Consider the following 15,578-nt stretch of genomic DNA (forward strand, 5'->3'; position numbering starts at 1 on the left):
CACATATTGGCTTGTCCCTTCAAGGTTAAGAAGACAGTTCGGCATCATTAGAATAGGGGACTCTCTGGGCCCCATAACGTCAGGTTAAGCTTTCTTGGAGCCACATTAAGCAAACAGAAAAACTTCTATTTCAGGATTATTTAGAGTTGATAGACATATTAGTTGTAGTGAAATGATTTCTAGCAGAGTTTAGCAGAGAAGCTTGGTCCCCAAGGTGAACTGTGCTTTCTTCCCAGTATTCTCCTCCTTCCTGGGCCTGATTTTCTTTTGAACATCCCACCCAAGCTTCCTGGGATCTGTCTTGAGGATCTTGGTTACCAAACTGTTTAAAGGCTACCAGGATAAAGAGAAGTAAAAAGGAACTTTACTAGTTACCTCCTTTCATCTTGCAAGTAATCCTACAGAGTGTCAAGATTAATAGTCCCATTTTACAGGTAGCAAAACCGAGCTTCTGAGGGCTTACATCACTTTCCTACTAGTCAGTGGCAGAGTTGTTGATATGACTTTAAACCCCGTTCTCTTTTTACTACACAGCACTGACTTACACTCAAACAAATCGGCTCTGCTAAATCCTTGGATGAAAGTTAGCAGTGCTAACTTGATTGAGGAGAAGGTGTTTCATAGACATAAAATGCCCCAGAAGTGTTTATCAAGAGCAATGCTCTTCTTAGATCACCCAAAACTAATTCTACTGATGCACCCCCTTACAGGAGCCTCTGCCCCATGCCGACAGCTGTCAGACCTGGCAGTTTTGGTGGTAACCTGCCCTCAGCGCACTGAAGAGTCAGACACTAGGGCCTTGCTTATAATTTTCCCCATTTCCCCCACCTTTCCCTCTGCTTTCACCCTTGTCCCACCTTCCCCACAGCAGCCAAAGCCAATGCTTTGGTTTAAAGTGTAAGCCAGTCACTCTTCTGCTCAAAAACCTCCAGTGGCTTCTCATCTCACTTGGAATAAAGTCGTGCCCTCCAAGGCCTTTTATACTCTGGCCTCTGGTTGCTTTTCTGACCCTCTTGCTGACCATACTCGCTCCACTCGAACCAAGAACCATGCAGAGCTCCTTGTTATTCCTTGAATTGCTTCAAGCAGCTTTCTACCTCGGGGCACTTGAACTTGCTCTTCCCACTTCCCGGAATACTTTTGCCTGGATGTCCCTGTGACCAGTTCCCTTACATCATTTAGGTCTCTGCAAATAGCCCCCATCATCCTCTCCTATCTCCCTAACCTGCCTTATTTTTGTAAATAGCACTGATTGTCTATGTATTTATTGACATCCACATGTAAGCTCTGTGCACACAGGGTCCAGGACTTTTTGTGTCCTGTGCCTGCTGTATTCTCAGCTCCTGGGATGGTGCATGGTCCACAGCATGCACTCAGTATTGGCTAAAAGACAGAATGAAACATGGAAGCCACCATCTGATAAACAGTGAAGGAAAGTTGGAGTCAGCACCACCAATGAAACAGTGTCTTAGTCTCTCCCAACGTGGCTAGCATTGCTGGTTTCCCAAGTCTCCTCATTTGGGGATAATTTTGGAACAGGTATCAGGAAATGTGTCCACATTTCCCTGGATTAGATGCAGATTTATTGCTCTGATTAAGGGTAGGTATGATTTTTCTTTATAACACACACATTACTAGGACAGGGTTTCCCACCTCCAGAAATGACTAGAAATTACTCTAGTGATTACTCCTACCCATGCCCCCTCTTCAAAATCTGGAAGTTACTCTGCAGTTTGGGTGTTTATGGAACCTATTGGAAATGTCTCCCTCCTTGTGGCTTTTGATCTGATAGTTCTGAAGAAGACTTTCTCTAATAACTTGGCTTTACTGAGCTTTGACTTCAGGGTGTCCTTAAACAGAGGTTTCTTTGTTGGAGATTTGAACCTAATGCCCTTTTCTGTGCATTTTTCTGTTGCTTTTCTTGTAGGATCTTCTATGTCTCTCATGATTCCCAAGACTTGAAGATCTTCAGCTATATTGCTCGAGACGGTGCCAGCAATGTCTTCAGGTGTAATGTCTTCAAATCCAAGAAGAAGGTAAAGGGGCAGTCACTGGTCATCTTTTATTTTCCTCTGATGCGTAGAGGCACCCCTGACATTGGCCCATCTTCCTGTTGATAGAAAGGCAGATTTTGAGGTGGCTATTCCAATGTGATACATGAGGGAACCATCTCCATAGTATGTCATTGTTCCTAGTAATGAAATTCTCTTTTCATTTCATCTGAACTTTGTACTTTGCCACATGTGGAAAGGTATCAGCCATTGGGAAGAGCTCTGGAATGGGAGCAGGTAGACAGCACCCCGTGTGATGCTCACCCAAGGTGTACTAGAAAAGAATCATTGCCATTTATTAAGGTGACCCTCATTACAATTCTGTAATTCTGATCTGTGGGCTACAGATCGTGACTTCTGTAATAAACATTTTAATCCACTATTTCCCAAACTGATGGGGCCATGGAACCTTATATATATTTTGCCATGTAATATGTGTTAACATCCTGGGAACCATGTTCCTGCAAAACAAATTTTGGAAAACACTGTATTCATACCTCTAATGGACCTTACAAGTCTACAGACAAACCAAAGCCCAGCTCGGTATGAGGACTATGTTTTCAAATGCCTTTCTGTATCCTCCACCTCCAGTGCCTTATCGGATCTTATGCATCTTGTGTCCTATGGCATATTTAATAGATCTATAGGTAGTTTGTCAAATGAGAATAATAAGAACACTATGTGACAGGGTCAAGATTTAGTAATAGGTGTCTCATTCCCCAGCCTAACTCCTTAGAGATTATACTTTGCAAATTTAGCCTCTTTCTCTAAGATTTTTGCCCTTACCCAACCCAGTTCCCTCACCCCTTTACCAGGCTTTTAAAATGCAAATCAAGAATTGGATGGACAATGCTAGAACTGGAAAGGAGAGAGGGAAAAGGAGTAAGTTGCCAGACTCCGTATCTAGGTAATAGTAAAGTAGAGAAAAAAACTGAAAGTAAAAATGTAATAGAGGGTAATTTGGTGTGCATATTGAAGAATTGAGAGAAAGAAGCCTTGGGAGAGGGAGAGAAAGAAAAGCCACTGAGGCTGGAGATGCGAGTTTCAGGTTTGGAGAGTCTCATGTAGCTTTGAGGTGTAGGGAACTGAGTTGGTTCTCAGGCCCTTTGCTGGCCCACTGCCATGGAGCTGGGGGAATTGTTTCCAGACAATGCAGACTTGTTGCCCTTTTGCTCCTGACCTGTAGGTGGGAGGGCTACTTTCCAAGCCAGGAAAGAAAAATGGATTGTTCAGCAAAGGAAACAGAATTGGGGAAGGGTGGGAAACATGTCTGCAAGAGTTTTTCCCCTGCCATCCTGGTTAGACTCCAAATGTGGTGATTTACTGTTTTGTAAAGCCCTTCTGGTTTCAGGAGATAATAGCTTGGAAAGGAGTTTTAATTGGCAAGAAATAGGAATCTTTAAGAGTTGAAGAGGAAGGGGCTGTAGATGGTAGGTGAGATGCAGATCTTGAGGAAATGTATCTTGCAGGGATGTTTCTGGATGTTGGAGGTGAGTGGGGAGATCTTTCGCCTGGATGTTCCACAAAACCCGACTGTTGATAATAGTGTAGAAAAACTTGTAGGTCAGCGCATTGGCTACTGCTCTTGGCATATCACATCATGCCCTTGTTTACATGCCCATGGCACATTTTTCATAACAGGTCTCTGATGTGGTTATTGTTCTCACCTCACAATTCACCGTGGGGAAAAGAGCTGCCGCTTCGCTGGTTGAGAATATGGGTGAGGTGTCTCAACTTTCCTGGTACAGGGCCTTCTTGTACCTTGGTCTCAGCACAGTTGTAATTCCATACCTGTGGGTCATCCTATAGTCACCCACATGTATAGCTAGTCTGGTTTTCATCTTGGGTGTTTTAACCCTGAGCTGGGTTTTTTTTTCAATTATACTTTCACCAGAAGCTAAATAACAAAATATTGCAGAAAGATCACATGGTAAACTGTTCTTCATTCACTATTCTACATTATCTAAGTGTTAGTCTTATATTAAGTCAAATAATAGTACCTAGCCTTGATTTCTTACTGTATGCCTGAGACTGTTCTATGCTCTTTATAGTAATGATCTTACTTACTGCCCGTAGCAGTTCTGTGCAATAAGTGCTATTTATTCTGCTCTTCATTTTATAAATGGGAAACCGAGCTTAGCATAAATAACTTGCCTAAGCACTCAGAGTAAGTGGAGTTGGAATTGAACCCAGAAAATCTGACTCGACTCATACTCTTAACCATTTCATTATTCCACTTTCCTTGGTCCATTTGGAAATTACATAACTAAGGACTATCCTTGTTCTCCAGGAGTATAGTTAACTGGGTTCTGCTGTAATCTTTAACTTTGGGTATGAAGAACTCCTGAACCCTGAATGGCCCAGATAATTTTGACATAGATTTTCCTTTCTTCTCTTAATATCCTTGTATGGTCAACATTAACTCCATTTGGTAGTTGGAGAAAGAAAAGTTCCAAGGAATTAACTTCCCCTTCGTGACCCAGTGAATCAGTAATGCCACTGAGCTTGGTACCGATCCTCCTGCTTCCCGGTCCAGGGCTTTTGCAACTAAACTTTGTTACAGGAGACTCATGTTAAAAGACACATGAGCCTTTCTGGATTTCAGTTTTCTCCAAGCACCAAATAAGGTAAGTTCTGGAATGCCAATTCCTGTGTGCAAAGTGATCTGAGCTTTAGGGCACAACTTCTATGTGACTGGAAAGGGGTGCCAGGATTATGACATAGGGATCTCAGTACCAAGTCACACTTTTAGAGCTTGAAAGGAGGAGTGGGCCTTTTCCTTGTCTGGAGCATCCATTGTAGGCACTTCCTCATATCATGGGCAGCCCATGTTCCCTCTTCCTGGGGGGGTATGATGATCATATTCATTTGCGAGGCCTTTTACCTCTTGTGATGCCTCTTTTGTGATACTTTGCATGGCTTCTTGACCTCTCCTGTGGAGTGGCTGTTACCCTCCTATCATTTTCTCCCAGCCCCCAGGAGGATATGACTGTCTTCCCTGATTAAGAGTGACTGTCTCTGTACTTAGTGCATCGGTGCATGCAGTGTGGGTGATTAACAGGAGCTGCAGGAACCTCCCCATTATCTTCACAGGCAGCTCCTTGGAATCATTTTCTCTGCACTCAGAGCTTAATTGGTTTGGATTAGGAGAAGCTGTTTCTCCTATAATGCTATTACAATCACATTGGGGGCCATAGCTGAGCAATCTGTCCACTAGGGTATGTGTATGCTAAAGAATAAGTCACTTGCCTGGTCAGGCTTCAGCAGTGAAAGAGGGATAGGTTCAATTTAGGGAAAGAACCTGTTTTATACATTGAACATTAGGATGCAATTATGTTGGAAAGTCAAAATGTGGAAATCATAGATGTCAGAGCTCATCCAGTCTTAAAGTTCTCTCATTATGGACGAGGAAATCAGTACCTGGAAAGAGGAATTAACTTGTCCAGGATCACCCAGCTGGTAACTGACAACACCGAGATTATAGCTCAGTCTTCTTTTCCCTGTGGTGCTGTGTTTCATGGACTAGCAGAGAAGAATGTAAAAACCAGTAGTCTATTGGAAACTTTAAGAAGTACTATTTCCTGTCAGTATTGAAAGTCATACCCACTTTGAAACTAAGCTTTCCCTGTACTGTGCAATATTCTGGTATCAAAGGCATTGCCTCGATCAAATGATGTGATCAAGACCACTAAATAACCTGTTGGACAAAAAGCTAGCCCATCTACCATTTTAGAACCTTGGTACCCTGGATCCTCCTGTATGTAGAAGTCTAAAAGTCATTATACTTTCATATTCCCGTATTATGAATTCGATAGATTACAATCATTTGAGAGAGATAAGCTAAGGTTCAAAACAAAAGCACATTAAAGAAACATGACCTTCAGTTCTACTTTTATTAAACTTCTATGCTAGTTAAAGCAAGGTCAAGATAAGGGCACTGTACTTTATTGCTGTAATAGGTAAGAATAACTATAAACCTCTGAGCCATCCTGGAACTGACTTCTTAGACTTCAGTTCCCTGGAACCAGAAGCACTTGGCAGACAAATCTCAAGTGCCCAGAAGATACAGAATGAGAAAAATAAATTAAAAAATGGAGTAGAGAGCTGGTAGACTGTGTTGGTTTGAAAGGATGTATGGAACCTAGAAAAGCCATGTTTTAATCAAAATCCCATTTCGTAAAGGCAGAATAATTCCTATTCAATACAATATGTTTGAATCTGTAATTAGATCATCTCCCTGGAGATGTAACCAAATCAAGAGTGGTTGTTAAACTGGATTAGGGGAGATGTGTCTCCACCCATTTGGGTGGGTCTTGTTTAGTTTCTGAAGTCCTATAAAGAGGAAACATTTTGGAGAATGAGAGAGATTCAGAGGAGATTCTGAGAGAGCAGAGAATGACATAGCCATGAGAAGCAGAGAGTCCATCAGCTAGCAACCTTGGAAGAGAAGAAGGAAAACGCCTCCCAGGGAGCTTCATGAAACCAGAAGCGAAGAGAGAAAGCTAGCAAATGACGCCGTGTTCACCATGTGAGCTTCCAGCTGAGGGAGAAACCCTGACTGTGTTCGCCATGTGCCTTCTCATTTGAGAGAGAAACCCTGAACTTCATTGGTCCTCTTGAACCAAGGTATCTTTCTCTGAATGCCTTTGATGGAACATTTCTATAGACTTGTTTTAATTGGGACATTTTCTCGGCCTTAGAACTGCAAATTAACAACTTATTAAATTCCCCTTTTAAAAAGCCATTCTGTTCCTGGTATATTGCATTCTGGCAACTAGCAAACTAGAACATAGAGTAATATAGAACTTTGCTTTATAAGCAGTGTGCCCACACTCTTCTTTCTCTTATCATCAACATCATCTTCTTCATCATCTACATATACACCTTATTTGATGCTCATACTCTTCATTTCCTTCCTTACATGATGACTTCTTTTTATTTATTTATTTATTTTTTATTTTTTTAACATGGGCAGGCACCGGGAAACGAACCCAGGTCCTCAGGCTTGGCAGGCAAGCATTCTTACCTGCTGAGCCACCGTGGCCCCATGATGACTTCTTTAACCTTCCCCATAACTTGTGAATTAGAGAGAGCTTTTACCAGGACATTGAAATTTGGCACAGGTTCTTCAGGTTTCTTTATTAAGTCATAGTACTAATAACCACCCCTTCCATGTATATAGAATCTAAAAGATTTCCAGAGTTTGAAGGCCCAGCCAACAACAAGGTCACTTAGAATAAGAACAGAATGCAAAATCACAGAAAATAAAATCACAATTGGCTATAATTTTTCTAGGGGACAGTGAAATATAGCAATCAACCTTTTGACTTGCTGCTGCTGCAGGCTTCTGTCTGCTTTTGAGTAGTGGCTCTGGTACCCCAGTTTCACTGAGAATATCATATCTTTTTCATGATTATTGCTGCAATTCATCAAAAAATTGATACTTGCTAAGTATCCAGTGTATTCACACAATTAGACACACTAAAGAGAGTAGCTGTTCATTGCATCTTGATTTGTGTTCTGAGTTGAGGGTGCCCAGTGAGGTTTTGTCAACATGAGTAAGTAGATGGTTTAAAGAAACATGTCTGTGTGTCACGAGGGTGATTGGAATAAAGTTCTAAGAGAACTTCCTTTCCATTCCTGTTGTCACAAAATTGCCTGTAATTGGCACTCCCATGAGCTTCAGTACTCTCCTGCCACTCCAAGGCTAGACATTTCTTCTTGACTTTGAAAACATCAAAGCAACCATATCCAGCTTAATCTTGACATCTAAGATCCCACAAATGCTTTGGAGCTGCTAATAGAAAGTGGCTTTTGCGTAGGAAGATTTGATCCAGGTGGCCAAGCACTTTCATGGGCCTATGTAAAACTAAACTGGATTTTTACAGAAATAATATGGGCTTTTAGGGAAAAAGCTTAAAAGGTCTAGTATAAATTCCAGAGAATGGTCAGATCCTACAGCTGGAAGGGACTACCTTCCCAACATCTCACTTGTTTGCGCTGCTTTATATCTGGCCGCCTTTCCATCTTTAAGCCTCCATTTTGCTTTTCAAAGGCCTATTTGTGGTCATAAGATGTGAGCAGCTACTTTGATGGGACCCAGAGACCTAAAGAACAGGTATCCATGTAAGCCTCTGGAAGGGGTTCTTTTTAAAGCCTCTCTTTGCTTCCGACATGACTTATTAGCTGTTAAGCCCCAGCACATGTGATTCCCGCATTCTGGGGATAGTGAGCTGAATGTGTCTTCTTGCCTAGAGGCCAAAAGGTGAGGTAACTGAGTGGGGCATGTCCAGCTGGCAGAAGCCAGCTTGGCATGTGGAGAACAGACAACATCAGTGGTGAGAGGACAGCCCTGAGGCTGCAGCTGGCCCTACCGGCCACCTTCAAGTAATTGCCCCCCTAACAAAGTCCTTAGATAGATCCCTCTGAAAGGAGACTTCACATGAAGGGAGAAGAGCCTCAAAGGTCCAGGGACATCAGAACGCATGCAGTCATTTATGAATTAGTTGTCATCCAGCTCCTTCTCACTCCTAGAGTAGTGAATAAGAGGGGCAGTTCTTTTGTATATATATAATCATTTTCTAAAGCAAATGGCAGGGTAGCAGATTATATATTCAAGCACAGAAGGCTCTTCATAAAATATGCTACAGTGTTCTTTTACTACTGTGAAGGAAAATATAGCCTTCACATTTAAGAGAAGTCAAGTTGGGGATAAATTCAAATGAAGCCGGTCAGCACTGAATGTGCAAATCTAGAACTCTTTTCAACCATTTCCTTATATGTAGAAACCATCGTACTAGCTCAGGCCAAAGATCCATTTGGCCCAGGAGTTTTCCTCTGCTATTACAGGGGAAGGAGATGGTGGCTTTACCCCTTGTGGTAGTTAGGTTCAGGTGTCAACTTGGCCAGATGAAGGTGCCTAGTTCTATTGCTGTGGACACGAGCCAATGGTATGTCAACCTCATCTGTTGCTCATCTGCAGTCAGCTAGGAGGCGTGCCTGCTGCAATGAATGATGTTTGATTTAATTGGCTGGTGCTTAAATGAGAGAGCTCAGTGTAGCACAGCCAAGCAGTTCAGCATACCTCATCTCAGCACTCACAACTCGGCCCAGACCTTTGGAGATGCAGAAAGGAATCACCCTGGGGAAAGTTGTTGGAACTCAGAGGCCTGGAGAGAAGGTCAGCAGAGATCACCCTGTGCCTTCTCATGTAAGAAAGAACCTCAGTCGAAAGTTAGCTGCCTTTCCTCTGAAGAACTATACGTTAAATAAATAAATCTCTTTTATTGAAAGCCAATCCATCTCTGGTGTGTTGCATTCCTGTAGCTAGCAAACTAGAACGCCCCTTCTGATGCCAACACATACAATGCACAAAACATGATTCCCTTAATATCTTTGTTTCTATTATTGATAAAATAACCCCAGCCTTTCCAGAACTACTCTTTAGTTTCTGTCTTAACTACTTTTTAGTGTGGCGAATTTCCATATTCAGAATGAAACATTTTTTTTTAATCACTTCTTATATACCCACTACTGTGGGAGGTATTATCATGTATGTGTTATCTATTTATTTATTCCTCTCTGTGGAAGAAGAGAAGCGGGAGAGTCATCACTTTTTCCATTGAAGTTACAGAAATATAACAACAGCAATAAAGGGAGAATAGTTAAGGAACGGAAGCTGAGGAAGCAGGATGCTTAGCTGCTTCGCATGGAAGCCAGGGCAAGTAAACCTGAAGCTTACGTTTTTCACCTTTTCAAGGGAATCAGATGGCGGTGAAAGTCAATTGCTGACCCTAGTACTAAAACATAAATATGAAACATGGAGAATAGACAGGTTAAGCATCAAAACCAGCTCACTTCCTTAAAGGATCATTTGGGGTTATAAATGGTTGATTGAACCAGAATGTTCCATACGTTTGTCCTAAGGGGGGTGGGATAGAGATGTGAGCCAGAACCTGGGTTCTTCAAATGCCGATTCCTAAATCTGTGCCTCACATCACATGGTCATCTTGTGACGCCTGAGAAATGCAGATTCCTCTGCAAAGTCATTTCCCACCAACTGCATCCTCTTATTTAAATCTGCATGCTTCCGTTTAAGGAACGTTTAGAAAACCTGTCCCTGCACCCATCAAATCCCATAGATTCAGTGACACTTGTTTGGGATCTTCAACATTTTAATGTCATTTAAAAGCTAGTTGAGGGTTTCCGGACCGGCCTGGCTGTGAGCGGCTTCCCCGGACCCACTTCTGGTCACGCCGCCTCCAGGCTCTGACCGTGTGGACTCACCAGGCCTGGCGCTCGGCTCTTTCCGCCACCTGGCCTCTCGCCTTTCCGTTGCCTCCTGCCCAGCCCTAGCGTCTCCTTTTCCCTCTTCTGGGTCACTCTTTGCCCCTTTCCTGCTCATCCAATCCCCTTGGCTGCCTCTTCCCTCCTCTTGTCTCCGTCTCCATCCCTCTAGCCTCTGGTTTCAGCTGGGGGAGGCTCCTGAGGGGAGAACTTTGCAGCTGGACCCCAAGGGCTGGCTCGGCTGGGGCTCTGGACAGCTCCCCGCTGGCTCACAATGTCCCTGTCTCCCAAGGCCTTTCAGATTGACCTCTCCCCCTGCCCATAAAACCACGGAAGGTCCAGGTTCCGAGTGGAAAGAATTAACCTGGGGCTGTAGGGTGATGAGTGCAGGGTTGAGTGGGCGAGCAGGGAGGGGTGTGGGTGTTTGTGTCCTGGGGCTAATTGTTTCATGCTCATCTCTTCTGCCTTGTGGAGAATTGCTGAACTGGGTTTTCTGCTGCAGACTCCAGGCTTCCTGGTGACCTGGGAAAACATCTCAGGCTTTAACATCGTGATGACATGCTTAGGTGCGGATCCATCATCCTCAGATCTTTTCAGGGTCCTGGAAATTTGGGCCTAGGCTTTTGGTTCAGGGATGTTTTGGTTAAAGCTGCAAGATACAAATAAAACGGTGACACGTTATTCATTAGAAGTTAGGAAAAACCAGGACTTTGACTTTTTAATGGAGGAACTTAGAAGAATTTTGCTTCACCATTTTTGAAAGGTTGGGGAAAATCAGAGGTAGAGAAAAATGACCTGGTGTGTTTTGAGATAAAACAATCCAAAGTAGCTTCTAACGGGCCTTTAAAAGCTCCATCTCTTTGGGTTTTGTTCAACTTCAAGGAGTTAGTGCAGCGATAACAGCAAGAATGTTTCCCACGAATTTAATGTTAATAAGAAGGACAAACTAATTTTATCTGTTTCCCCCTGGAGTGAGTAGTTGTACAGCTCTTGCTTCGGGTGGATGGGGAGCTATGAATACAGAGAAGCACAATAAGCCTTTTGTAATTACACAATGCCTGGGTACAGCTCCTAAGTTATGGCTTGAATTCGTCTTTGCTGTGTGTTAAAATAACTGAGAAAAAAAAGTATTAACGGGAACATCCGTAATAGTGTAAAAACTTTCACATTGAAATCTCAAACTAAGGATGGAGAGGAGGAACGTCTACAAACTACTTTCAAGAAATTAAGAGTGGATGCCCATCAGGGTCTATAGCATCCCTGCCTGTGGGAGACAGCTCAAGTGTGAAAGCATCAGTCAGAACAGCTGCAGATGATGCCAAACCTAAAATCACATGTGCGTCTAAAGACAGTTGCATGGGTCTACAAGGAAGTCTTCACATGGAACAGTGAGAACCCGGTGTCATCGATGTTCTAACTCTTCTGTCCTTCATCCTCCAAAGTTTATATATTGCAGTACAATAACTTCTCCCAGCAGCCAGCTCAAGCACAAAACACCTGGCTGACTTCCCTGATGGCACCAGTGGGCTGGGAATTTCAGCCTCTAAGGAGTTCAGTGCAGGAGAATGTTCTGCTTCTCTTCTTGAAGCTAATCACACAGCGGTAATCATTGAGCCTTTGAGAACTTCTGTTCCAAGGCTCCCATGAAAGAGTAATAAGGAAGGATCTTCTTGGAAGATCCAATTCTCCCAAGCAAGCCACAGGCCAATGATCTCTCTGACTCTCAGTCTGTTTCCAAGCTGAATCAGGGCAGGCCATGTGTGTGCACAGGAAGGAGTGCCAGAGTAAGCTGACATGACATGGAAGTGTATTCCTTTTCAGGCCTGCAGAATGTCCCTCCCTTGGCCCCAGAATGAAGATCCACACTTGAGGACTGCTCTCAGTCTCTCTACACCAGAACTCTGTCTGGCTCTCCCTTCTCCAGTTCTGAGCAAGCTCGCGTCTATGTGGATGATGTGATACTTGTGTATTCCCAAGAAAATGTCCCACATGGCAGAAATGATGTACACCTGATAGCAAGAAGCTAATTAATATGCTTTAAATTAGTGAAGGGTTGTCACAGAGATTTAGTTAATGGCAGACCTTGAGGCCACTTTGTGTGAGAAGACATCTTCTGCTCACTGTGCCTGCAATAAAAACATTTCTTGGCACACAATTTAAAAAGCTAGTGAAGGGAAGTGTCTGTGATACACAGTGATGATAGAATTTGAAACATGCCCTCATTAGGAGAACCTGAGGTTTTATAGCCACAGACACACTAGTGGATTTGGACTCTCTATGTAACTGTACATTTTAATGAGGGAAGCTGGGTTTCTACTCTGGGAATGATGCAGCTGGAAAACACTAACTCAGTCTTTGCAGGTGTTGATTCAGAATTTAATTATATAAAATAAAGTGATAGGATTAAACATTTGATCTCTACATCTCATTTAGACTTTATGTAAAATAAGAAAGTGATGGGATTAAACACTTTATATCTCATTTAGACTTACCATATTTTATTTCTAGAACCCAGAACATTTATTTGCTTTGCCTCTGTACAGTTGCCTTGGAGAACAAAATTCCCAGAAGACACAGAAGAAGGGGGGGGAAGATTCTGTGTTACGAACGCTGATTGTACTTGGAAGGCAGAATAAAGCACATCTAAGATTTGGTAGACTAGTAATGAGCCTCAGTGTAAAAGATCAATCATAGGTAGTCTACTCCTGTTCTCATAAGCCACAAAAATATTTGAGGAGGCCTGAGGAAATAATCATGTTATTCATGAACTTTTCCTTTTTCACTTGAGAATTGAGCTTCCTGGGCCTACATCCTAGCCATAACAGCAGCTCGATCGCTAGTGGAGACATAGAGAGCTGGGGTTTTCACAGGGCCTGTGTCCTCTGTCACACCTTTTTGTATCTTTTGGGAATAGGAAGGGTGGAGCTTCTTGCTTAGGGCTGACACCTGCTGTTCCTCAGCTTCTTGGGCAGACAGTTATCTCCTCAGTACTGCAGGTTCATGGTAGGAGAAAGTACCTAAGCCCTTGGGAACAGGAGGAAGTTAAGGCTGGATATAGAGGACGGAGGTTCTAGTTTCTTGTCCTCCACTGAGTGATGGGGGATTCCGCGGAAGTTACCTCTCTCCTCCTGCTTCACTTACCTTAAGGTTCTCATCACCCAGAAATGTCAGGACTTTCCAGGTGACAGGTCAGTTATGAACATCTCTGGAGTTAACCTAGATAGCTAGGAAGGGTTTGAGCTATAAGATAACCGCCTCTAGGAAGTGATTTGACTGCCACCTCTAAAGAACACCTAGGGCTCTGTCTGAGATTCTACAAAGCACCATCATTACTTTCCAGAAAACCTACAATCTCCAGATGTAGGTTTCCACTTATTGGCCAGATAAGTGCTGAAACCCTGAGGAGCCAGCCTCTCCAAAACATCAACTAGTTCCATCCCCCGATCCCATATTATCAACACCCTTTTCCAACATGAAAAAATAAGAATGGGCATGGCCCAAATATCCCTAAAGAGTGGGAGAAAGAGCAAAGAAGAGGTAGGTGTTATAACAAAGAAGATTGGATTTAGCAAATGACTATGACTGCTGAGTCATTACATTAGGTATTTCTTTTAGTCTCCAGGTCTTGGAGCAGTTAGAAGGAAAACCTAAAATTGTAGAACCATAACCCATACCAAACTCTGAAATCTATTCTATAACTAATTGTGGTGGTGTAGTTTGAAATTTATCGCTTTTTTGAATATATGTTATTTCACATACATACACACGCGCGTGCACACGCACACACGAAAGTGATTTGAGTTGAGGAATATTAGGAAGATAGACTGAGAAGAAGACTGAGATCTGAAATGGGCATGTGGGTGCTGATTAGCAAAGATGCCTTTTTGCAGTAGCATGGATGATCTTGCCTGAATTATAAAAAGAAGGAGCATGGAGTTGAACCCAGGCTTGAAAAAAATAGCAGTTTTGGAAGTTGCACCTGGCAGAGAATAGAACATTGTAGTTGTGCCATACTTGGGGTTCCAGGGTCTTTGGGGGGTTCATGAAGGCAGTAATGGGAAGATAGGAGGTAATTTCAATATTATGAAAAGCATAAATGAATCATACTTTTAACCTCAATAAGGCCTTACTGGCTAACCATAGCATTGGGTTCTTGGCCTTTGTCCGTAATTGCATCAGTTTGGTATTGTAATAGCAGCTGTCTCATGCTGAACCCTTGAGGGTTTGGGATGTGATTGGCAGACTGGACGGTGTCACCAGGTGGTCACAGCTGGCCTGAAGTTAGATCTTCCAAAATATGATTATAATGTGTTCAGCCTTCCCTGCCTGAGCTCTTAGGCTCTCCATATTTCACTTTGAACTCATTTTTAGTCCTCAAAAGAAACTGAAAACTGAGTTGTCATCGAATGATAGTCAGGGATCAACTTTTCAGACCAAGCCCTGAAAACCATGCATATAGTTTCTTCCTCACAGCCTGCTTGGGCTGCTCAGGCCTTCTTCGTTCTCGTTCCTCTTCTCCTACTTACCTAGCAGGTGAGGGTTCCCAGACCAGATATCTACGCCCCCCCCCCCACCAAAAACAAAAACAAAAAAACTTCCTAGCAGATGAGAGCTAGGGTCCAGGTATCTTCTTGGGTTGTGAAAAGAAGAGGTTAAATAGCAAAATAGAAAGAAGACCCAAATGACCCCTGTTTTTAAAATAAGACTAGGAAAGGCTCGCCTTAGATTTCATTGCTGCCAGTGGTGATCCTGGGAACTTGGCCTCTGGGCTTTAACTGGCTTTGTGTTGAGGCCAGTTTTCCAAGCCCCATATTGCCATGCCTTGGCCTTGGAGCTCCAGGACAGCCCAGAGTTGGCAGCAACAACAGCGACTGAGTTCCTCTTAGTTTGATGACCTCACTGAGCATTTGATAATGGTTGGCAAAGGATTCTGAAGTGTATTGTCTGTTTTATTAAACTTGGGAGGAGGAATTGGGGTTAAGTTCAGAATTGGATATTTGCCATCTCCTTTCAGTTGACTGATTGTTTCAGAAGTGTGATAGTTTTCTATTTTCTGGAGTATTTCAGGAAGGGAAAATGTCTCTGTACTCTTCTTTTGCGAATGTGTGCACAGCCTGAGGTCTTTCCACCTCTTTCCCTTCATGGGTTTCTGTCCACGTGCTCCTGACACATCCTCTTCCACCCCTGGCCCCTTGCAGGGAATCTCCACTTCCTTTGCTCAGTTTTTTGCTTTCTCCTTCC

The 15,578-nt window shown here is 43.0% G+C and overlaps 1 protein-coding gene and 1 pseudogene across 7 annotated transcripts in view; both read left to right on the plus strand.

The window, feature by feature from the left end:
• Positions 1–15,578, plus strand: part of NOS1AP (nitric oxide synthase 1 adaptor protein) — a 295,134-nt gene that overhangs the window by 256,264 nt on the left and 23,292 nt on the right. For all 7 annotated transcript variants that reach the window (XM_077156709.1, XM_077156707.1, XM_077156708.1 and 4 more), the window contains one exon: positions 1,928–2,036. In XM_077156709.1, coding sequence (XP_077012824.1) covers positions 1,928–2,036 — 109 coding nt within the window. The remainder of the gene's footprint in view (positions 1–1,927; positions 2,037–15,578) is intronic.
• LOC143678875 (oxidative stress-responsive serine-rich protein 1 pseudogene) lies at positions 8,365–15,575 on the plus strand (annotated as a pseudogene).

This window comes from Tamandua tetradactyla, chromosome 4 (genome assembly GCF_023851605.1).
Source record: "Tamandua tetradactyla isolate mTamTet1 chromosome 4, mTamTet1.pri, whole genome shotgun sequence".
NCBI classification, from domain to species: Eukaryota; Metazoa; Chordata; class Mammalia; order Pilosa; family Myrmecophagidae; genus Tamandua; species Tamandua tetradactyla.